Consider the following 24,422-nt stretch of genomic DNA (forward strand, 5'->3'; position numbering starts at 1 on the left):
TCTTTTCATAACCATGCGAGCTGCTGTCATCTGCCGAGTTGTTGCATCAGAGCAACCAATGTCAAGGCTGTTTTGATCAAGGTTGAAAGGTCATACCGAGCATGGCTACTCGGTTAGGCCGGGTGCTCTCCAAATCACCCCCTCTGTTTAGAGGGGCCACAGATTCTTGTCATGGAAGATCTGCTGTTATTAAGCAAATACCTCACTTCCAAACTTATAGCCAGAGAAAAGGCTTTTGTCGATTGTTATGTAGTAGAGCGCCCAAGGTGAGTGTATGTGTCACGTTGCTAACGATGTCAATGATACTGATAGTGATATAACATGTGTTGTTGTTGTTGTTACACTCGCTTACAATTTTTACGATTACATGTTTATGATTGCAGCGCATGGTCATCACTACAGAGGTAAGGTACGAAGTACCACTCTTTATATTTTAATAGTCCAGGTCAGTCAGATGCCAGACAGCTATATAGCCCAAGTTCACTAGCTGTTTCATGAAAAGCCCAGCTCATGCTGGCTTCCCGTATGGTCGTATGTTGTTATCCCCAAAAGACTCCAACTCCTTTTCTTATAATACACAGCGGCGTTGGAGTCTCAACTCTAACAGTGTTAATTTCGTACTCAACGAAGGTCCAGGCCGATACTCCTTATTATCACAGAAGCCTCGTGCAAATAAAAGACACCAACCTAAAGACCTGCTTTCCCCACCCACAGCACCGACAGCATATACCCCTACTCGCTTTAGATTAGATTTCAACGGCTGGATTGTTGTTTAAAGAGAATTGACTGCTGCACATTTTGATGTCTTTTATACGCGGATAACCAGTGAAATCAGTTTATACCAAGTTACATTAGGATGGCGTTTTGAAATTTTCCTGCTGGATGAGATATGGTGAAAAGATGTGCTATACCGGTACATACCAAGGTAGTATAGCACATTTCGATGGGCTACTACTGATATACTGATGGAGTGAGAAGTACTGAAGTGCTGTTCAACCATTGGTCTTTTGTTGAACATTTAATGCAGAGAAAAAATACCTGAATACTGTTCAATAAAAAATGCTGGCCATATCTTACAACGCCTTTCAAGGAATAGTTATATCTCATAGCGTACATATTCTTATGCTTATGGTTAGACTGCTTTGCCTGCTGAAATGACCAGACCAAGTCTGTTAACTTTCACTCACTTTGTCGATCAGCATATCAGTAATAGAGCTACAGTAGTAGATTTGTCCTTCATGCTGCAAGGGTAGATACAGAAAAATTAAGAGATATGTGAGTCTGAGAAACCAGAGACAGTAGGCCTATGGTAGTAAGGATTGGTCCTGATTGTAAGGTGTGAAGGGGCAGAAGAAACATCTAACCAAAATATATATTTAAATCAGAATTTTTTTTACAGGCTGCATGTCAAGGGAGAAATTTCAAGAACACTTGAAACGTCCATGTATAGTTGTTTCAGCTTTTTCAGGTGATGATTTATTTTAAATGCGTGTTTAATAGGACTACCATTGGTTGTGCAGATCTTTAACACGATTTCTTCTTGTTGGTATTGAAGCATGGATTAGGCTTTACCTCCACAGTACCATTTACTTTGGGCGACTCATTTCTGATCGTTATTATCATAAAACTTCTATCCAATAATTATGAAATTGATACTCCAATCAAGTATATATACATGTATAAACTAAACCTTGGGTATGAGCAACATAAAACATGTGCTAATAAGTATTTTGTGCTGTAATACAAGTATATACATAAATTGTAACCTATTTTGTGATGTCTTCTTCTTCAGACACAAAGACATTTATTTTCATGGCTCTCATCCTCAAAGCTCCATAAACACCAGTGTGCTTGTAGACGTTCTCTTGTGACAACCATCTACAATCATGAGCAACCGCCACAGCAAACCTCAACAAATCCATACCAGATTGTACAGCAAGAGTTATCTACCTTGTCAGAAGATATCAAATTGGTGAGTATTAAATAATAAGTTGGTATAAATAACACAAGTGTTACTGATACTGAACCAGACCACATGGAATTCCAGATACAAGGAGCCCTTAACTACATGTAGGTGGTACAAGTCTGTGTTACAGGCTTTTTTTTACATTATGGACCAGGTGAATACAAGTGAAAATGTTTTACCTGGATATGCCTCAGCCAAGCTACGTCTCAAGTGGAATAAATGTGCCCATAGATAGTTGTTAGCTGAGTAGTTAAGATGGCAAGATGCTTGCTTGTCAACCACTAGGACATATGAGGTGTCAGTTCAAGAGCAGGGAATAAACTAATATCACATTGATTATGGATAACATCTTCTGGCAGTATTAGCTGACAACATTTCAATTTAGTGTCAAAGACCCTTTTCAAGCCAGTAGTCAAGGTCGAAACCTCACTGAAAAAAACTAGAAATCGTTATTAACATGATCAAGAAGCTATGTGTTAATGCCTTACAACTACCAGCTTCTAAATGTGAATCAGAGATATTAAGCAAGCTAAGGAATAGATGAGATATTCCATCCTAACAGCAGCGGCAGCTTGTGGATTTGGTGGCAAGAAACAGTTGACAAATCTCATGTGACTGTTCAGGTAATCTTGCATGAAATTTATTGGTGATAACTTACCTTCTGTCAGTGTAGTAAACACTTGAGCCAGTCTGCAGGTATAAAACTGTGTCACACTCCAGAAAGTTTGTCAGATACTTGCCAGTGATCAGTGGCTCTCTCTGGACATTCTAGTTTGTTCCACCATTAAAACTGAGCACTGTTGCCCATCACCGAGATAATTACAGCCATTTACACAATCTCATGGGTTAACTTATTTATCTGAACAGCGTAAAAAAAAACAAAAAAAAAACTCATTGGATGTCATTTATTGGTTCAGGCTGATTTGGAAAAAATATGCTAGTCAGTAAATTAGCATTGTGCATTCTGCTAAACCATAGGATAGCTTTTGTAGAAGCGAAGAATTATTCACAATGAACAGCTTTAGACCTCAATGAAATATGCATGTGTTCATAGAGGTGAATTATTTTACCCACAGTTGCTTAAAAGTTCCAAGAAAGAGATTCAGGAGCTTGCTCAATACTATTTTGATGGACAAGGGAAAGCATTCAGGCCCATGATAGTTCTGCTTATATCCAAGGCCTGTAATTTCCATCAAGAAGCCAGTAATAGGTAAGTAATTTGTAAATCTTTTTTTACTGGCGTGTAATACATGTGTAATAGTTATGATACGATCACATGATCGTTGTAGATTATACAAATGTAGTCTTTAAGGAGTGAAGCCCGAAAGACTGAAATGTATAATGATCCCATGATCGTTGTAGATTATACAAATGTAGTCTTTAAGGAGTGGAGCCCGAAAGACTGAAATGTGTAATGATCCCATGATCATTGTAGATTATACAAATGTAGTCTTTTAGGAGTGAAGCCCGAAAGACTGAAATGTATAATGATCCCATGATCATTGTAGATTATACAAATGTAGTCTTTGAGGAGTGGAGCCCCAAGACTGAAATCTGTAATGATCCCACGATCGTTGTAGATTATACAAATGTAGTCTTTAAGGAGTGGAGCCCGAAAGACTGAAATGTGTAATGATCCCATGATCATTGTAGATTATACAAATGTAGTCTTTTAGGAGTGAAGCCCGAAAGACTGAAATGTATAATGATCCCATGATCATTGTAGATTATACAAATGTAGTCTTTGAGGAGTGGAGCCCGAAAGACTGAAATGTATAATGATCCCATGATCATTGTAGATTATACAAATGTAGTCTTTGAGGAGTGGAGCCCCAAGACTGAAATGTGTATTGATCCCATGATCGTTGTAGATTATACAAATGTAGTCTTTAAGGAGTGAAGCCCGAAAGACTGAAATGTATAATGATCCCATGATCATTGTAGATTATACAAATGTAGTCTTTGAGGAGTGGAGCCCCAAGGCTGAAATCTGTAATGATCCCACGATCGTTGTAGATTATACAAATGTAGTCTTTAAGGAGTGAAGCCCGAAAGACTGAAATCTGTAATGATCCCACGATCGTTGTAGATTATACAAATGTAGTCTTTAAGGAGTGAAGCCCAAAAGACTGAAATGTGTAATGATCCCACGATCATGCTATGATTTATTCATCACTGGACCTATTCTTACCATTCAATTGGTTTTCAAGAAAACTTGTTTAGTGCAGAGCCAAACTGTCAATCTTTCTCAGACGTCTTGTCACCACAATCACTTTCATTGATAACGAAATTGGACATCTGGGCAAAAAGTGTCACTGTTTCAGGGTGCTACTCCACCCCCTCCCCCTTCCCACCTCCCCGCACCAAATAAAAGGGTTTCCATACTTGTCATATAGGCTGCCACCCCCAGCCATAATCTGTGGAAGCAATTATATAGAAAATAAATATAGAAACACTTGTTGTAACAAGTTGATAGACATTTCTGGGTTGAGTGATGAAGTATTTTGTTAATCAGGTGCTTTCATTTTCTAATCATAATGACCACTCCCCAGTTTTTCCATGTTTCTCATCACCTGTATTTAACATGTCTTTATGTCAAACCTGACAGGATATCACAGTCCCAACATAAGGTAGCTTTGATAGCTGAGATGATTCACACCGCCAGTTTGGTTCACGATGATGTTATAGATGGAGCATATACTAGGCGCAATAAACCCAGCGTGAACAACCTGTGGGGCCAACGAAAAGTAAGCAATTCTGGGTCAGGCTCAGTAAACCAAAAACACTGATGTGGAGAGTAATACCACCTTCATGACAAGTACAATTGATCTAGACGTAGCTTGTTTTGAAATAAAGTTGACCAGTAAGCCCATCACCTGGATAATTACATCCATTTACACAGTCTCATGGGCTAACTTATTTATCTCCACAGTGTAAAAAAAAAAAAAAATCATTGGATGTCATTTATTGGTTAAAGTTGTAGTACTTATTCTTGATTTTTTTTTCTTGTGTTTCAATAAACACTTTGTAAGAACAAACTAGATTTTTTTAGGCATGCTTGTAACATAAAACAGGAGCAGGTCTAAGCCAACGAGCAACTTGAATTGCTTAGCACCATACTCAAGAATTTTTCACTTTATTCACTGGGTGAGAAAACTTTTGACATTGCAGCAGGAAAAAAACATTGGCATTTGGCTGATAACTGACAGACTCTCACACCTGTGGCACATACATGTACATCATATTGGGAGAAAGCAAGAACATAATAAATACCTTAATCCCCACCATCGCTAATCTCATTAGTAATCAATGAAAGCAGGGAATATAAAACATCCCCTGTCCAATCTCCCCAACTTGAGTCAAGAATATTTTTAGTGTTGTATTGCTCTTGTAGAAATTATGGTGAATAGATGAGAGAATATTGCCTTTGTTGTGAATTTTGCAGGCTATTTTAGCTGGCGACTTTATCCTATCCGTGGCAGCTGTGACTTTAGCAAGGATTAGGCATGAGAAAGTGGTCATCATCCTATCTCAGGTTATAGAGGATTTGGTCAGAGGTAGGAATGCAAATCTTGTATGTCAGGCTTAAACTGTTATTTTTTCAGGAAGTCCATTCACCTCTGAGACTTCCTGTAGGTGAGCCTATTTCATACATGTCCCTTATATTTTGCTAAATTGACACTAGCTGTCAAAGCATTAGAATTCACTTGTAATACAAGTATGGTGAAAACTGATGTTCTTGTATCAGTTTGTATGCAGATAAAATTTAGGAACACATGAACAATCTAATGCATTGCAAACTATATTTTCTGAGGTTGAGAGTTCAATTCTAGATTCAGTTGATATGTTCATGAACTTAAAATAAGGAGCCTAGCAAGGGATTTTTTTTAGTATTCCGGATTGACATAAGCAAATTATTCTGTCATTTCATATTGGCCATGGACATAAATCTTAAATCTGTAAACTGTACATGAATAAATACATGTGTTTATTAATCATGAAATGACATTACATGCTTGTAACAAGACTTCATAAGGCTTTCATCCATTTTGTCTGTTTTCTTACAGGGGAATTTATGCAATTGGGATCAAAAGAAGATGAAAATGAACGATTTTCACATTATTTAAAGAAAACATTTAAGAAGACTGCTAGTTTGCTTGCTAACAGTTGTAAAGCAGTGAGTACATTTTATTTCTCTATTGTTTGTGATGGTTGATGTGTATTATTTCTATTTGTGAAAATGGTTGGTACCTCAGTGATAAGCCAGCTGGCATAGAGTTGTAAGTTCAATCCTGGCCTTAATCTTTTTATCTCTTGAAATGTGTGACCTAAGTTTACCAAATGTACAAAATATGTAAAACTAAGCATATAGATGAACCCTGTTTAATTTCAATGGCCAATTGTTAATCCTTCTGGCTGTCCATATGTTTTTCCATCTGGTCATTTCCCAGTAAACAGTCTATCTCTTGAACAGCTGAACTTACTGCAATTGATGGCATTATTCTGTGTGGACTGATAAAATTATACTTTCCTTCAAGCCCTGAAAATGTCCTATTCAACCAATGTTGGTATGTAAATTCACTGACTGCACTGAGATTGAGCAGTTTCTTGTAAATTATCTGACTTTAAACTCAGTTTGAGTAGGTTATGGTGAACTTTGACATGACACTGATATGTGAACTCTTTGACGTGACACTGAGGTTGAGGACGTTATGGGAACTCTCTGACATGACTATGAGGTTGAGAACGTTATGGGAACTGTGACATGACTATGAGGTTGAGTAGATTATGGGAACTCTGTGACATGACTATGAGGTTGAGTAGGTTATGGGAACTCTCTGACAGGACCAGGAGGTTGAGTAGGTTATGGGAACTCTCTGACATGACTATGAGGTTGAGGACGTTATGTGAACTCTCTGACATGACTGGGGTTGAGTAGGTTATGGGAACTCTCTGACATGACTATGAGGTTGAGGACGTTATGGGAACTCTGTGACATGACTGAGGTTGAGTAGGTTATGGGAACTCTGACTTGACTATGAGGTTGAGTAGGTTATGTAAACTCTCTGACATGACTCTGAGGTTGAGTAGGTTATGTGAACTCTCTGACATGACTATGAGGTTGAGTAGGTTATGTGAACTCTCTAACATGACTTTGAGGTTGAATAGGTTATGTGACATCTCTGACATGACTCTGAGGTTGAGTAGGTTGCTGTTTTAGGTAACTGTGAGGATGACCTTGTGGAGATGGCATACCAATATGGCCGACATGTTGGCATAGCATTTCAGGTGAGTTCAAGAAGAGCCCTAAATGAATCGATTTTTTTTTTCACAACGATCAAAATGTATCAAGTCATTTTTTTTTTATTCTTTTAGAGATTGTTATACTGTACAAGATATTGCAGTGGTATTTTTAAAGTAGGGGCCTCTGTAACAGAGGGGGTTAGCACTGTGTAATGACCCAGGAGCTTCCCATCAATGCAGTCGCTGTGAGTTCGTCCAGCTTGTGCTGGCTTCCTCTCTGGTCGTATGTGGGAAGGTCTGCCAGCAATCTGCTTGGCTTTCCACCAGGCTCTGCCTGGTTTCCTCCCACCACAGTGCTGGCAGCCGTCATATACATGTAAGTGAAATATTCTTGAGTACAGTGTAAAACACCAATCAAATAAATAAATAAATAAAAAAGGAGAGGGGCCTTTGTGGCTGAGATGGTTAGGAGGATTCTTCAGACATACATGGGAAGGTCTGCCATCCAGTTACGAATGGTTGTGGCTTTCCCCCAATGCTCTGCCTGGTTTCCTTACACCATAATGCAGGCCTTTGTCGTAAAAGTGAAATATTCTTGAGTACAGAATGAAACACCAATAAAATAAACAAATAAATAAATATAGTATATCCTTCAGCCTGTGTGTCCGGCCACTATTTTGTGTCATCCAAAATGGTTTTGCATAGGAAGGAGAACTTGTTGTAATAAATGGCTTATAGTGCTGTAATTGTGCGCTGTCATAGCCCGCTTTTTCTGACGTTTCACAAAATATATCTGTGCATTGTGTTTCTGTTTGCCTGCTTTTCAGTATTTGTTCTCCTCTGAGCTGTATGTCCAAAACTTTGCATATTGACTTGAGACTTGTCATAATAGATAGCTTACACATGGTTAGCCTGCACTCTCATAGTGTAGTGTCTGCCAATAACCTGCAGATTTTCGTGGATTTCCCCCAGGCTTTTCCCCGCAGTTTCTTCCCACTTTAATGCTGGTCACTCTCGTATAAGTGAAGTCTTTTTGAGTATGGCGTAAAACACCAGTCAAATCAAATAAGTCCTAGTCCACGTGTCATTTTTATCAGAATCAGTACATGTGTTCATTGACTTTGACAAGTAATTGGGTGATACTTTGGTACTTTGCTTCCTTATCTTGATCCTCTTCTGATTTCTCTCCAGACCATGTATTGATTACAGAATGTTAACATATTAAAGTCTGTCCTCATTGACCTCATGGATCATGTATTGGGTGATTAATGTTGATGTTCTCTGTCTGTTTTAGCTAATAGATGACCTACTAGACTATATATCATCAGATGCTGTATTAGGTAAACCTACCTCAGCTGATCTCAGGTTAGGCTTAGCCACAGCTCCAGTTCTCTTCGCTGCTCAGGAGGTATGTTATCATTGGGATATTCCAAAGTTCTTAATCTTCTTCTTTAGCTAGTAGATGTACTTATCCCCCAACATTGAAATTTGTGTACATTTTCCAACTCTGTTTGTTCTTGGGGCTTTCATGGCAATTAGTGTTTGACGTTGCTTGTGATTCTGCTCCATCAGTGATTTGCCTAATGTCAGTGGTTTGTTCTGGTTGGTCTGATATTTTGTGTATTTTAATTTCAAGCTTTGTCTTTCAAGGCAGCAATTTCCTTACAAGGTAAGGGTCAGTTATTCTTATGTGTATCGTTTACAGTACCCTGAATTGAATCCACTAATCATGAGACGGTTTTCTGAAGAGGGTGATGTAGAGAGAGCAGTTGAATTAGTTAAGCAGGTAGGCTCTCCAGTCTTATTACACCAGAGTCTCAACATGATGTAAATTCTGGAGGATTATTTACAATTATCTTCTATATAATACCAAGTAAAAATATGGCAGCTGATTTCTGTCTTTCTTTAATGTACTTATTCATGTGTCTCGAAAAGTGTTCAGAAGAGAATCCTGGAACTGAACATTCTACAGGGTATGTGAGACAGTTTTTGGTTGTACACTTTACTTGCTTGTATGTGAAGAGAATCATGGAACTGAAAACTCTACAGGGCATGCGAGACAGTTTTTGGTTGTACACTTTACTTGCTTGTATGTGAAGAGAATCATGGAACTGAAAATTCAAACAGGGTATGTGAGACAGATTTGGTTGTACACTTTGCTTGCTTGTATGTGAAGCGAAGCATGGAATTGAAAATTCTACAGGGTATGTGAGACAGATTTGGTTGTACACATAGTGAACTGAAACTACGCTTTTCGCAAAGGCAGCTAGCAACCTGTGGATTGTCCTGGGCTTCCCCTGGGCTCCATTCGGCTTCCTCCCACCTTAATGCTGGCCGCCCTCATACACATGTAAGTGAAATATTCTTGAGTATGACGTAAAACACCAAATAAATAAATAAATAAAGAGTTGATGTAAACCTCTGAATGTCATACATATTTGTATTAGAGTTGTTGATTTTCTGTATGCTGTGTTTCAGAGTGATGGTGTGAGGCAGACCAGGATGTTAGCAGAGAAACACTGTGAGGAAGCTGTACGTCTGATCCAACAGCTAACAGACTCCCCTGCGCGTAGTGCTCTTATACGAGTGGCTGAGATAGTGCTGAGCAGAAACAAATAATGCATTTCGTAGTTAGGTTACAGAGTTTTGACACTTTATTTTTATGTAAGCGGTACATACATGTTTACGGTATCCTGGTAACGAGGATTTGGGTCTAATCTGGGTGAACACTAACCTGGGTTAAGAGGAGGAGCAGGCAGAAATCAAGAAAGCTTTTGGGCAAAGTTTACATAACCCTTAGTCACATTGTTTCCTATCAGTAGCATGAAGTGGTAATGCATGTTGTAACTGTCATTGTGTACCATTTCCACATTCAAGATTGGGTGTTACATCCGTAATGTTAAGTGTTATGACTCTCGTTGTGTACCATGTCAACGTTCAACACCAGATGTTATTCCATTAATAATGTTATCACTTTCATTCTGAGCCTCATGAATGTTGTGTCCTGCCCAGAAATATCAATTCAACTTGTTTAAAGAAATGTTCTCATTGAATTGATCGTCCAATTTCTAACTTAAGATAATAATCAAACTAACTGCAGTCTTTTGTTGTTGACATTCTTGTCTATCTACCTCTTATCAGTAGTCAAGAATGGTGTGTTCCAGCATAATGTCCACATTCCTGAAGTATCGAGAATTGAATGTTGTCAACTTTGCCTCAGCAATAGCAATTTCTCCAGCCTGCCAGCTTGGTTATAAGCATGTACCTTTGGAAAATGTTAGTACCAGGAAAAACGAAATGAAAAACAGATATATAATACGTTTCCAGTATTTGTGATATTTTTCCACTTTGACTGTCTTGGTTGTACATTCCTGTATTGTTTAACAGTATGCAAATTGTACATCAACTATCAAAGCAGGAATATCATATTTTTCCAGAAAGACTTCCTGCCAGCAGCCAAACTGTTGCATTCTATTTTATTGCTTGTTTAATTCGTTTATAGGTTCATGCCATGTACTATGTTTGTAAGTTCGAAAGAATAGTTGTTTTTCCTTCTTCTCCAGAGACATGCATGTGATCTGTGTTCACCCAGATTAGGTGAAAGCTAGGCTACTATTTCTGAAAGGTAACCGGGGTTTGGTGTACTCACTTGACACCTGTGGCTGGAACTTTTATCATTGTACATGTATGGTATATGTACTGATTGATTTTGTTTGCTGGTGCCTTCTGGGAGTCTTTAAGATTTCCAGTATCAAATGCACTGATCTTTGGAAAGCTTTAATTTAAGAGAAACCCAAGGAATTCATTGAGTGATGAAAAATAATTAAAATGGGTCAGACAGCAAATTATAAATCCAGAAACAGATTCCACTGTTATTAGTATAATTTGTGCTGGAGGCATACGGTGTAGTCAGACACGCTGCTAAATTATTGTTTTCTTATTTTTCTTCTCAGGGCCAATGCTGGTATGAAGTAAGCTTTAAGTGCTCTTAAAACTTAGCTTTGTCTTACAGTTGAAATTTTCTTCAGCCCTGTTTGATGCACCAACAAACTGTTTGACAGCAAGAACGTGCTGAGAAGAAGTAATATGGCAAATCATGATTTCAACATACCAATTCAGACACGATACCAAAATCCACCAGTAGCTGCCTTGTAACCTGAGGTGGTTGCATGGACGGTATGGAAACAGTCAAGGATAATGTTCCTTGACGGAGTTCTGAAAATCCATGACAGAAAGACATAATGAGAGGGTATTAAAATGGCGGTTGTTCTAGAAATTTCTTCCATCATATTTTCATGAATACATTGTGACTTTATGTTTATTGTATGAACATCAGACGAGATAGTAATTCAAATCCCTGACACATTTCTTTGTTCATCCTTTAAAAGGATCACTTTCATAAAACAAGATGAAATCACTTTTAGAATCACTCATGAAAATACTAAATGTTATGTAGAGTTGAAGTATAATGTAAAACGACTCGCTTAGGATTAAAGCTTGATCAGCGTTTTTCTGTTACACTGACTGTGTCAGAGTGCGCACTTTTTAAGAGGACGTAATTGTTTGTGAAGGCTATTCGTGAGTTTTAAGCCTGTGCACCTATAAATAAGTTAAGAATTGCACAGAGAGGGTTTGCATTGTTTGTTATTAGGTGAGGTTTTAGAATAAAAGTTTATGGAACCAGGATGGCCATGTGTTGTTTTTAGCGCTGAAACTGGACTAGTAAGGATGCCTAAAAGCCAAGAATATATATAGGGAATATTAAAGCATTCCGCACATGTTTGATTACTTACTTGGAAATTGGCATCCCTCCAATATTTTTGTGGGGCGTGTCACGTCATGATATTTCCTTGTGGTCGGACAGTCAATCTTCGGTTTGTCGGTCTGTCGCAATATAGTGCTGCCTCGGTGTAGCTCGTTGACAATTCATCCGGTCACCGTACACTGACACCGAGCCACAATTTCTCCTTGTGAACGGTTTGTGGCAGTGTTGACATACAATGCTGCCTCAATGTAGCTCCTTGACACGCCATGACACCACGTGGTCACAGTACATTAAAAGCGTGCCACGATTTCCGCTTGTGAACGGTCTGTCCCAATGCTGACATAATGCTGCCTTACTGTAGCTCCTTGACACTCCATGACACACCAAGTGATCACAGTACACTAACACGGGTCACGATGTCAGCTTGTGGTCGGTCAGACACTCCACCTGATCGCAGTGCACTGACACCGGGTCAAGATATCTCCTGGTCGTACGTACGTCACAATGCTGACATATAATTATGACACTGCAGCTTGTCAGGACTACTGGCACCAGGTCGACCAATGCTTTCCTGCTGAGCTAAGTGACAAAGTGTAGTTCTGCTTACCGTGCCTGCAGGTGTCTAGGAAACCTCTAATAAACTTCCGATCTCATTCGCCCAGTAGAACGAGGGACAAGGCAAAGCATTGAGAATCTTTCTTACCCTTCGTTATGAATAAAGCAGTCCAGCTGAGGAACTGTTCACTGCTATCCCTAGACTTTCTGGCGATAGTCAAAGCAGAGCAACATACAACGATGCCATCGTCATACAACACCACGAAAAAATACTCTAAAATGTCATGACTTTTGTTGAAAGTTTAACAGAATTAACATGCATTCAAATAATGTAATTCTGCAAGGTTTGCTTTACTTACCCCGATGACGTCACCAGCTTTTCTCATTTGCTCTCATTCGAATATTAGTTACAATGTGTATTTATATAAGTATTACTGCAGGCTGCGCAACGCACCTCTCAATAACTTTGTCCATATGTACTTAAAGGTAACTTCCAAAAAAATCGCTTAGATGTCACTGACGTCTAACAAAATGATTATGAGCATACATAAAACCCAGATTAAAATGAAAATATATTTTTATATTTTCTTTTCATATGTGGACGCCTGAATAGGTATAAGCAGCCAGTCTCTATACTGTCGTATGGACAAAAGTTAAGAATAGTACAGGCTAAGTTAGTGTAAATGAAGGATGAATCATGACTCGGGAGCAACTTAACGGTTTCCTCCGTCTAATACACCTTAACGGAAATATCTTGAGTGCATCGCAAAACACAATCTGTCAATAAAAATTCGGGTCAGCAGATGTATACGTGTGCATGGGGAATGAAATGAGCATACTGTGTCTCGTTAAAGCTACATGCCCTTTTGATTAAGCCTTTTGTATCTATGTACATTCAACACTTGTATAAATACTGGACAGATGTCTTTCATGTCTTGAGCTATTCATTTCTTGTAATCTCCCAAACACTATTTAGGCTTTACATGTAGCTACATGCCTTTTCGCACCAGTTGATGACTTTCTTCTCTCCGGCTTAAGATAAAGAACACTTAACCATTAGATACTGCATGTGTATACACTTTATCATTTGGACTTTATCAGCAAGATATATAATGTTAAGACGACAGCAATGACTAAGGCATTAATCTACCTGTACACAGAAGTATAAAGAATTTGTTTACTAAATGATGGGGGTGGGCGACTCAGTTACTCGACTGTTTCTTCTGTTAATATCTTTTACAGTGGGTAAGTCAAAGTTGGCCGTTTCCAATTCACTTCCCATTCACAATTTTTAAATCCAAATATAGGCCTTCAAGTTTGTGTAAACGACATGCCTTTTCTTCGTCTTACACGTCAGTTACGTGTCACTGGCTAAAGGCAATTGTGGTAGCGAGTATGACTGATTTTACAGACACCTGAATACAGGCGACTGGCTGAGAGAAATACATGTAGACTATTATCTGAATGCAAATTTATACATGGATGGTTTATATTCATTTGAAAAGAACAGACATCCACAGGTTTCAGGGAAAAATAATTACACCTACAGAAATAAAATTGCGTACGCGTGTCTTGGTAAACGAGTTGATTCAAAGCTACTTTGCCCTCAGATGTAGTCTACCGATGATTTTATAGCATGTGTGGTGTATACGAATCTTCTACCATATAACAGGGGATGGTCGTGTGTGTTTACCGGGCTGGCAGGCTGGGCCTTCAGACCACAACTGTTACCTGTTCCGGCTTGACCCCAAATCCTGGGAGGACGCCGTGGCCGTGTGTGATGGGATGAAATCCTCGCTGGTCACCGTTCACTCCTCACACAAGCAGGTAATAACATCTGCTACCCCTTAGTTACCGGGGTATTCCCACAGCTGCTAATGGGCATTTGAAGAGTTTGCAATCATGCCGTTGCTTGAAAACTGATTTCTTAATGCGGTAGATCAGAGTATGGTTAAAGATTCATTGGTTGATGTTGCAGAACAGAACAGTTTGCGGTTAGAAAATAACATTTAATGATTAATTCATCCCTGTTTACTTGGTTAGCAGATTAACTGCTCGCTGATAGGTGAAAATCGGTCGATTCTCAGACTTGCAATTCTGTGACAATATACATGTAGGCCCACTACGCTGATAATGGCGGGTGTATGCTGAAGGTATAAAGTATGACGAGACATTCCCGCCGATATTATAGAACGTATAACACTGTACAAGTTGCCACGGTAGTTAAATGCACATGACCTTGACGCTATGCGCAGTATCCTAGCTCTCAGAGGGTCGCTAATCTCTCACCAGTGAGATCGCTTGTTTGATTCCATTTCCTGCTGATTGGTGCTTTATTTTAAGATGTGTTTCGCATTTGATGGACGAAGTTCTATGGTTTCGTTCGGACTCGGACCGGTTTCTTTCAGCTATCGTTATACATATAAACTCCGCCGACACAAAAGTGAAGTATTTTAAATAAGATGTAAAACACCAGTGGGAATAGGTGAACTATTAAGACTTATTACCCACTTGGGCAATATTGTGGCAGAACACGTTTAACCCAGCAGAGAGCAAATGGTTTTTGATCTGATAATGTGATCCTCTAAAAATCGAACAATAATATATGAAACAAACAAAGGAAACAGTTTCCACCTGGGGTAATTCAGGCCACAGCTGTGTGATCTGTTGTTCATTGTTGTTCATTGATCCCTTTGCGATGATGTTTGCTGGCAAACTAGTAACTTAGAACTCGTGTATTACTAGAGAACAACGGTCAGTTCAATTTGGACTCAAGCCGCCATTTCGCGGAAAAGACACCCCAGAAAATAAACAAAGAAATAAACATACTGATCATTCAATCAATTGTCAAAATAGTATTGCTTCTTCTGATATTATGGTGATTAATTTCTAATATTAGCAGTGTATTTTATGCTAAATTTATGGGTTGTACCTTATTCTTTCACGACAGGACTGGCTAAGCCAGGCCGTGGGTAAGCTGAAGCATCTGGACAGTACAGTGAAGTGGTGGGTGGGTCTGTCCCGAGATCCTGGGGCTACGAGCTCCTGGGTATGGACTGATGGCCTGCCCCTTAACACCTCTATCAGGTAATCTGTGTAGTCATACAGTGGCTGCACGAGAGGACGATTTCGGGGAGTCTTACGGAGAACCCGTTGGTTAGCGCGCTAGCGCAGCGTAATGACTCAGGTGCCTCTTACCAATGTGGTCGCTGTGAGTTCAAGTCCAGCTTCCTCTCCGGCCCTACGTGGGAAGGTCTGCCACCAACCTGCGGATGGTCATGGGTTTCCCCCGGGCTCTGCCCGGTTTCCTCCCACCTTAATGCTATCCGCCGTCGTATAGGTGAAATATTCTTGAATTCGGCGTAAAACACGAATCAAATAAATAAATAAATAAAATACAGAGAACCCACGTACGACAAAGAGTCATAGTATATGAGTCTTATAGTGTTTGAGAAACGTTTACCGAAGACTGTTTTCTTCCCTGGATCATCTCAGCGAGCCAATTTCGTTTTACAAAAAGTTGACAAGTTGACATTAAGTAAATCTATTAGACATGTATCATATCCTTATTTAGAGCATTACTATGCACGGACGATATATACCAAGAGGTGGTCTCAAATACCCACCATACCAAAGTATTTTCAGGTACCATTTTCTCCTGAAAAAAAAAATCGAAAAAAAAGACCATATTTGCAAATAAGGTTTTCGCACTCTTTCATATGATTTTGGAATCATTTTTATATTTTCTTCTCCTTTAAACTCAGGGTGTACTCATTTCTTCTTGAAACACTCATGTTCTGTTCTCCCGTAGCCCCTGGCCAGAAGGATACCCCCACCTGGTGAGCTCGTATGGATCCACCGAGAGGCTGTGTGGACAATACAGGTTCCATTCACCTCCAGCTGAGCTCACCGACAAACACTGCGGCTTACAGAACCCATTTATATGTCAACGGCCACTAGGTACTTAAACCTACGATACAACTTCTCTCAACCTGCCACTTTTGATGTACATGTATATCGTCGTTTACAACATAGCTTAAAAACGTCGTCCGTGCATTACATTGATATTTTGTAATTTTGCCCTCATGTACTTTAATTCTGAATTTCCCAATATGCGAGTGGGCCTGTGTATAAACTTTCAATTCGTGAATTGAACCTATTTTATTAATCCCACAGACGCTCCATCTTTCTGTGACAGTGACAGTGGCTGGATAGGACATAATGGAATGTGTTATAAATATTTCGACTCGAAGAAACCTTGGTCAGAGGCTCGGTAAGTCATATGAATTATGTATAGCATGGTGTATAAGTATATCCTGTTGAGTGGCATATTGTATTTTGGGATAACCAACTTGCATGGGTCCTCCAGAAGACGTTAAACAGAGATCAGAAATATTTTGCTCTGGAAAGTAGTTGCCCAACGCTTCCATAAACGGATAATGTGAAGAGACCTACATTTTTTTTTGTGAAAAACACATACATGAATAAAACTAGCCTGGGTTACATGTATGTACACGGTCACATATATGAATTAGATTGTGGCAATATGTACAGCACATATCAATGTAGTAAGCCTATCTATTGAACCATTGCAGAATTGACTGTGAGAACAACGGAGCAATGTTGGCTTCACCAACAACAGCAAGAGCTGAACAGAATGTTTTTGACATCGCAATAGACCGGCACTCCGAAGTCTGGATAGGACTGTATTCTACACTTCTAGTAAGTTTCCTCGAGGGATTGTAGGATTCTTATTATATTCTTAACGGAACTATATGTATTTATATATTTATTTGTTTGATTGGTGTTTTACGTCGTAATCAAGGTTATTTACGACGTGGACCAGCATTGTGGTTAGAGGAAACTCACGACCATCCCCAGGTTGTTGGCAGACCTTCCCACGTACTACCAGGGAGGAAACCAGCCTACATGAGATAGAACAAAGCTCACAGTGATCGCGTAAGTGACTCAGAAGCTCGTTGGTACGTCTGCTGCGCTGGCACGCTAATCATCATGTCACTGACGCCCCTACAAGAACTATAAAGTCCAACGATCAGTCTGTAACTCTTCGGCTTGTTATAAGTATTATATATATACAGATACAAATTGTCATTCAAGATGCTGATTCTTTTTATACATTTAGGCAAAGACGATGACAATTTCTTTACCTCTCTATATGCATAAATTTACCTGGAGAGAAACTTATTATACCTAATTTCATTGCAGGGGAATCGGGTCACCTGGCGGTGGACAGACGAGTCAACATTCGGCAATACCTTTTGGACGCCAAAACAACCTATCGTACTCCAGTATGCCTACTTCATTTCCATCTATGATATTCGTAATCATTTGTTTGTGCAAGGCGTTGCCTCGCTCCTTAACCATTCGTAAGCTCCAATATGGTAGAAGACAAAAAGAAGTGATAAAAACTAAAATTCAGGAATACTAATGGAATCAAAAAAGACATTTCAAATAATTTAAAATTTTCGCAGAGTTTGTTGATATAAACGTAAGCTTTTAGTCCTACTCTTTCCAATAAATCACCAACAGTAGGATATTTCTCATAATGTTTGTCTGTTATTTCTTTAATTTTCAATTTTAATAATTTTTATCATTAACTGATTTCCAGAGACCAGAGGAACGACAGCTGCGTCACTATTCTCCCCGGGGAGGATTTTAGAACAGCCTGGGTTGTCAGATATTGTGAAGGAGAGAAAGCGTACATTTGCCAGAAACCTGAGGGTATGAGAATAGCTGAGTAATTACTGTTAAGCGCTAATAGCGGTAAGAAATTTTTGTTTTGAGCATAATTAAAAGCATTTCATATAAACATATGCTATTGTAAGCTTTAATGACTTCTCTATGCGCTCGAGTCACTCAGGTTATTTGTAAAATTTGACTTTTCTCAAAGTATCATGTTTTCTAAAGTATGATTTCGTAACTACATTTTCATATTGTACATTTTATAAACCCATGGTCATCTTGTAGAATTTTCACACGTGAAGTGTTACATTTCATGTAGACATGTACTATTAACCTGCCAGCAACCTGCGGACGGCCGGTTTCTTCCCACCTATATGCTGGCCGCCGTCGTATAAGTGAAATACTCGGATAACGCCATTCAAATATTACCATTCAAATTTAGCTCAATATTTACCCTCTGGAAGTTTTTTCACTCTCGGTTGCGGTCTTCAGGTTCCTGTGCCCCGGGCTGGAAATCCTTTGGTGAACATTGTTATCAGTTTAATGTACAGTACTTCCTGACCTGGGATGATGCGGTCAAGTATTGCCAGTTACAACAGACAAAACTCATACAGATTGAGAAGTAAGCTCTAATAAACAAGATTGTCCAAAAGAGACGTTCGGCTGTTATATTCTACGTAATAATCCCTGAGGAAAAACATTTGCAAAATTTTGAATGCCAAATGTTACAGTGCTGCAACAGAAAGTCTATTGTTTTATTTCTAAAACTGATTCCTTCTTGGCTGAACTCTCCTGACTGTTGAAGACATTCATTATTCTATAATCCCTTTTCACACTAAGTTGCCTCATTTATACTTTAATGTTTTCTTTTATAATGCATGGTTTAATCTGTTAAATGCATTTCCAGTAAGGACACTCAGATGTTTGTTAACCACTACTTGGATCAGTTACGATTAGCCCGGGTGGATGAGTTGTGGATCGGCCTAAGTGGTAAGTACAGTTTATACCAACGTTAAGGATTTCTGTGTCTTACATATTGTCTTTCCTGTATCGCTTTGCTTTAGACTTTGAATATATCTGTGCCTGTAGTACATATCAAGCTCTCCATATTTATCAGAATACGTATATTTAATGTTGTCCGAGAGGAGAAAAATTGTTACAAAACTTGCCTGTGTATTAATATGGGGTAAAACAGTACAAATATGTGTGCTCAGTGCATCGAAATGTTAATCTTATATTCAGTTTCGATTACTGATAATATCTGAATAGATGCTGAAGGAAATGGCATGTTTACTTGGAGTGACAAAACACCTCTGTCCGGATACCGGAACTTCCCTGACGATGCCAAGATCCCGGACGGCGGTTGGACATGCCAGTATATCTCGACAGGTAACCATGAGTTGTACATTACAGTGTTCACGCTGACAACGGATGCTCTTTTCTCGATCACGCAATGGATGCAAACCCATTTACTATGTGACATGTATATAATTTCTGATTTCAGTTCAATGTTAACTGAAAATTGCCAATGTCCCAAACGGAGCGACTTCGTGGCAACGTATAGTCACATATATCCGGAGTTGTGATCGTAATGCAAAACTTTGTTCGAAGGCTCAAAGGAGTTTAAAACTAGCTATCATAAGTGCCCTTTCCCTTTATCCATGGGTTTAAAGCAATACAGGGATATCTCTGTATTCATATGTTATGGATTTCTACCTGTTTTGTGTTTTCCCGCTTTACTTTCTTTTCTCACATTCAGCAACAACAGACGGCAAATGGGTGTCTGGAAGTTGTTTGGATGTTCGCCCTTTTGTTTGTCAAGTCGAATCTAACAGGTCAATTGAAGATATTTCTACACCAGCCCGTAAGTCTTTATAAGAGCAAGATGAAAAAAAGAATGAAAAAGGAAATGCTATAATAGAAAATATAATGATATGTTGACATTGTTATTAGTTATATGAAAAAATTTTAGCGAGGAACAGTGAACAGAAACGGTGAATCATTTAAATTTTAGGATCGGTTATTTTGACGAAAATTAAGCTGAAAGTAAGTCCCATAACTCTAATATATATATATATATATATATATATATATATATATATATATATATATATATATATATATATATATATATATATATATATATATATATATATATATATATATATATAAACAGTGGTGTAAACTTTTCAATCCATATATATACTTTGAGATAGATTCAAATGGTCGGATAGAGAGCAGACGTGAGGGACATTCACATTCATTGCTCTTTTAACGTCACTGTCACCTTGCATTTTAACGGTTTTCAGTTTGACCCCTATGTCTCCATAATTATAATTACAGCCACCTTCACCTGTGACGAGAACTGGCTATCACGTGGCAATCAGTGCTATCTATTCAATGACACGGAAGTCACAAGGTCAGAAGCTCGCCAATCGTGCCTGACAAGTGGTGGAGATTTGGTTAGAGTGACCGATGTACATGTACAGTCCTTCATTAATGGTAAATACTAGAGAGTTGTAATAAAACCATATGTGATGCCCATTTGTGTATGATTTTTTTTATTTTCTGTGGAATTATAGCTATATTAGAGCTAACAAGCTCTTTGGGAGATTCCTTCCCGCCCGATCCATACCAGCAGTATACCATGATGTGTTTCTGTTTATGTCCGATTGGGGTTTAGAGAAACAAGCTACAAGCAAATAACAGTAAATTTCGTTGTTTGCTCTGTTTCATTTCTAACAGGATCTGCAATCGGAAGACATACATGATGCGAATATTTGCATACTTGTCCTTATATTTGCAGAGCACTTGACCAAAGCCAAATGGATTGGTTTAAATGACTTTCAGTCGGAGGGTCGGGTAGTTTGGCTGAATGACACAGATCAGGTAATTGGTCACAATGGCTTCGATGGCTCATTGCACGCTTGTATGTGGCACGAGCTTTCCCTTCCTCGTATCTAACCCACAGGACAACTGTAGTGCTGTTCTAAAGAAATAACTAATTCATAATACAATACTTCAACCAAATAAGTCTTCCTTATTATTATACTGCAGTTCTTTGGCCCCACGTAGATCTTTTAGGAGAAGCGCAGCTCAAAAGTGTAGGGCATACATGAAAGAACAAACCATTCAGTATGGTTTGCAACATGGGGATTATTGTACTAAATGCGAGACCGATTCCCTTAGATGTTTTCCATTTACCTTTGGGGTTGTATTTGATTATACGTATGTATTCCAGCCAACTTACTTTAATCTGGACTCGCAATCCAGGAACGACGACACAAAGGACTGTGCCATTGCTGTCGACAGCGCTTGGGGAAGTATGACGTCACTAGGTCGTTGGGTCATGCTTTCCTGTGACTCCGCCCACGGATTCATCTGTCAAAAACAAGCACGTGAGTGTTTACCAAAATAAGATGATAGAATGATTCATCATGTTCGACGCCTCTGGAGGATATCAACAGATGTATTTAATGTAGATAAAGATGATAAGTAAAAGGTAGAATGTAGACTTATAAACCAAGTAATATTTTCAATGGTTTTCAAGTGCGTGTGTTGGGAATGTGTTTCTGATTGGCGTATTTTTATCATCCTTGTTTTTCCTTCTTTTTTCCTTCCTTGACGTATTTTCCAGTTAATGCCGGAAAATTGACAACGCCATATATCAGCACATCAGGTGAGGATGAGGAATGATTTCGGGATTTGAATCATTGCATGGATAAACACACAGCCCTCTAGTTTATATTTGCTAATAAGTGTTTATATTATGGGACATACAACCGTTGCGCTGTTATATCTCAAATGACAGTTCGGCAATATCATGGCGTTAACAAGTGCAATTCGCCCATAACATGGATACCGATCTCTCTGTCGGGTGTCGTTGAAAGTTTCAGTGGCTGAATCTGCATTGTGAGGGGTACGGAAGTTTATTTCAAACTGCAGTTGTTGAACCCTGTTTTGTGAGTATTATGGAAGTTTGTCCTGAAATTACAGTGGTTGAAAACATGTGTTGTGAGCAGTATAGAAGTATGTCATTAAACTGTAGTCGTTAAAGCCAGCTGGCTTTGTTAAAATATTGAAGATTATGATTACGAAGGCATAAAATTGCGCTTATTTCAACCTGGACAGAAAAAAAATAACGACAAAAAAAGGCCTTGGCAAAGTGGCCTAACAAAACGGGCATATCTCCTGTCGACGAGTTAATTTAAGGCGAAATATTGAGACCATCGAAATGCCATTCTGCAGAGTAGCTTATCTTATCTTTTATGCCGAACTATTCTAGGCATCAGCTAAATCAATGGATGACAATAATAAATAGGCTATTGTCATTGTGTATATCATCATTATAGCTTCAATTCTATATTGTGTGTCAGCTGAGTGGACCGAGGGTTGTGGACCCGGATGGGAAGAACACGACCAGAACTGCTACATGTTCCGGCAAGAACAGAAAACATGGTTCGACGCAAGAACAATCTGTAAACAAAATGGCGGCGACTTCAGTATATCTGATGCAGTCGAACAAAGTTACATAACAGGTTAGCTATTTGCATATTCTTGCGGACCTATAGTCACTATATATAGTAAGGCTTCTGGAGTGAAAGGTACCCCGGTGAGAACTGTTTGAATGCGTGAACGCAGAAGTTCACTCTGAATACCTGGTTTTAACTATCCTGCCAGCGCCTTTGTGGGCACAATGTTTTCAGTATAAATCTGAATGCCCATTCAAATTTTAGCGAGGGTATTATTTATTTAGTTATTTATTTTAGGTGTTTATTTTCTAGAACCATTACTCGCTATACATGCAGTTTTTGTTCTCGAGCGAGTAAAGGGATCTGTCTGTTTCATCTGGAAATAAATAAGCAAACGTCAGAATTTTGATCCATCGTTACTTTTATGCCATGTTGTCATTTCATTATACTGTGTTCCAGGCCGAGTGAGAAATATGGCGTCTCCATGGTTATGGATTGGTGCCCAAGACTTGTCCAGGGCGGGGGGATGGGAATGGGTGGACAACGCTCCTTTAGCATTTATTTACTGGAGCCCGGGTAATACTTACATCCATGTTTTATTTATTAATTATTTCTTGCCTGAACAGATTTGTTAGTAACCAAAGCATCATGGATGGAATGTATGGGTGATATATGACATCATGCATGCGTTTTTTTTCAGGTCAGCCGCGTGACATGGTAGATAGTCACTGCGCAGGTCTATACACCGTGCGGGGAACGTGGGGCGACCTTAGGTGTGACACACAAAACGGCTTCATATGCAAAAGAAAAGGTATATATTTTCTTATAGTACATATACCTATAGTGACCTATAAACCATAGAAAGACCATGAAAAGCAAAGACCTATTATCCGACTTTCTGACTCCCAAAACTAGTTCGCTGGTAGAAGTACATGTATCATATAAGAGAGAGCTCAGCATTTGTTCTAGTCACCCAGAACTGGTTAAACATTCTTCTAAGTCTATAATTAATCATATACACAGAGTTTGGGTACTTGGTCAAGGTTTACCGGGTAGGGAGTCAAATGCAGTCGTTTCAAAATGTTTTGCAACACATCTAGAACATATCTATGATTTAGATATTTGTGGAAGCATACTAGAAAAATTTGTTCGGAACGCTAACACTCATCACAACTCCATAAAATTTAATATTGGTATTATATGGGAACTTTCTGCCACTTTTCGAGCGCCGAAGGATTTCATTAAGTAGCATGTGATTTGACCTACATATGTTATGAGTCCTTAAAGAGGTTTCAGATCTTTGCTGTTTATTACAGCGATATCTAACCAGTCCATGACCCAGGCTGTTACATTCAGAACCATACCGGGTAAGAATGAATCATCACAGTTTAACGCCAGGTTGTCATTATTTTAGCCACATAGAGTTTATATAACATCACATAATTATAGACATTACATGCAGCAAACTAATCCGTGTAGGAAATAGGGATTTCTTGAATCCGTTTCAAAAGTTTCGTATCATATTAATCAATGTAAGGATTTCTTATTTTGGCAATCAAGGTGAAGTTTCCTTATACTGCAGTATTTTTTTTACTGATGTAGACCTACTTTTGTAAGTAGTTTGAGGATTCCTTACTTTGGTAATCAATGTGACAGCTCCTTATTTGATAATTATTATGGAAATGTCTTACTTTGTTAGTCAAATCAAATTACCTTG

At 38.8% G+C, this 24,422-nt stretch overlaps 1 protein-coding gene across 1 annotated transcript; it reads left to right on the forward strand.

Annotated features, from left to right (window-relative positions):
• Positions 1-53: 53 nt before the first annotated feature.
• LOC135461653 (all trans-polyprenyl-diphosphate synthase PDSS1-like) lies at positions 54-11,310 on the forward strand. Its single transcript, XM_064738840.1, has 10 exons — positions 54-266; positions 1,793-1,972; positions 3,043-3,176; positions 4,575-4,713; positions 5,412-5,523; positions 6,034-6,143; positions 7,175-7,255; positions 8,505-8,618; positions 8,916-8,996; positions 9,689-11,310. Exons 1-10 carry the CDS (start codon positions 102-104, stop codon positions 9,827-9,829), a joined length of 1,257 nt encoding a protein of 418 aa, XP_064594910.1. The 5' UTR covers positions 54-101; the 3' UTR covers positions 9,830-11,310.
• The last annotated feature ends 13,112 nt before the right edge of the window (positions 11,311-24,422 follow it).

Source organism: Liolophura sinensis, chromosome 1 (genome assembly GCF_032854445.1).
Source record: "Liolophura sinensis isolate JHLJ2023 chromosome 1, CUHK_Ljap_v2, whole genome shotgun sequence".
NCBI lineage: Eukaryota > Metazoa > Mollusca > Polyplacophora > Chitonida > Chitonidae > Liolophura > Liolophura sinensis.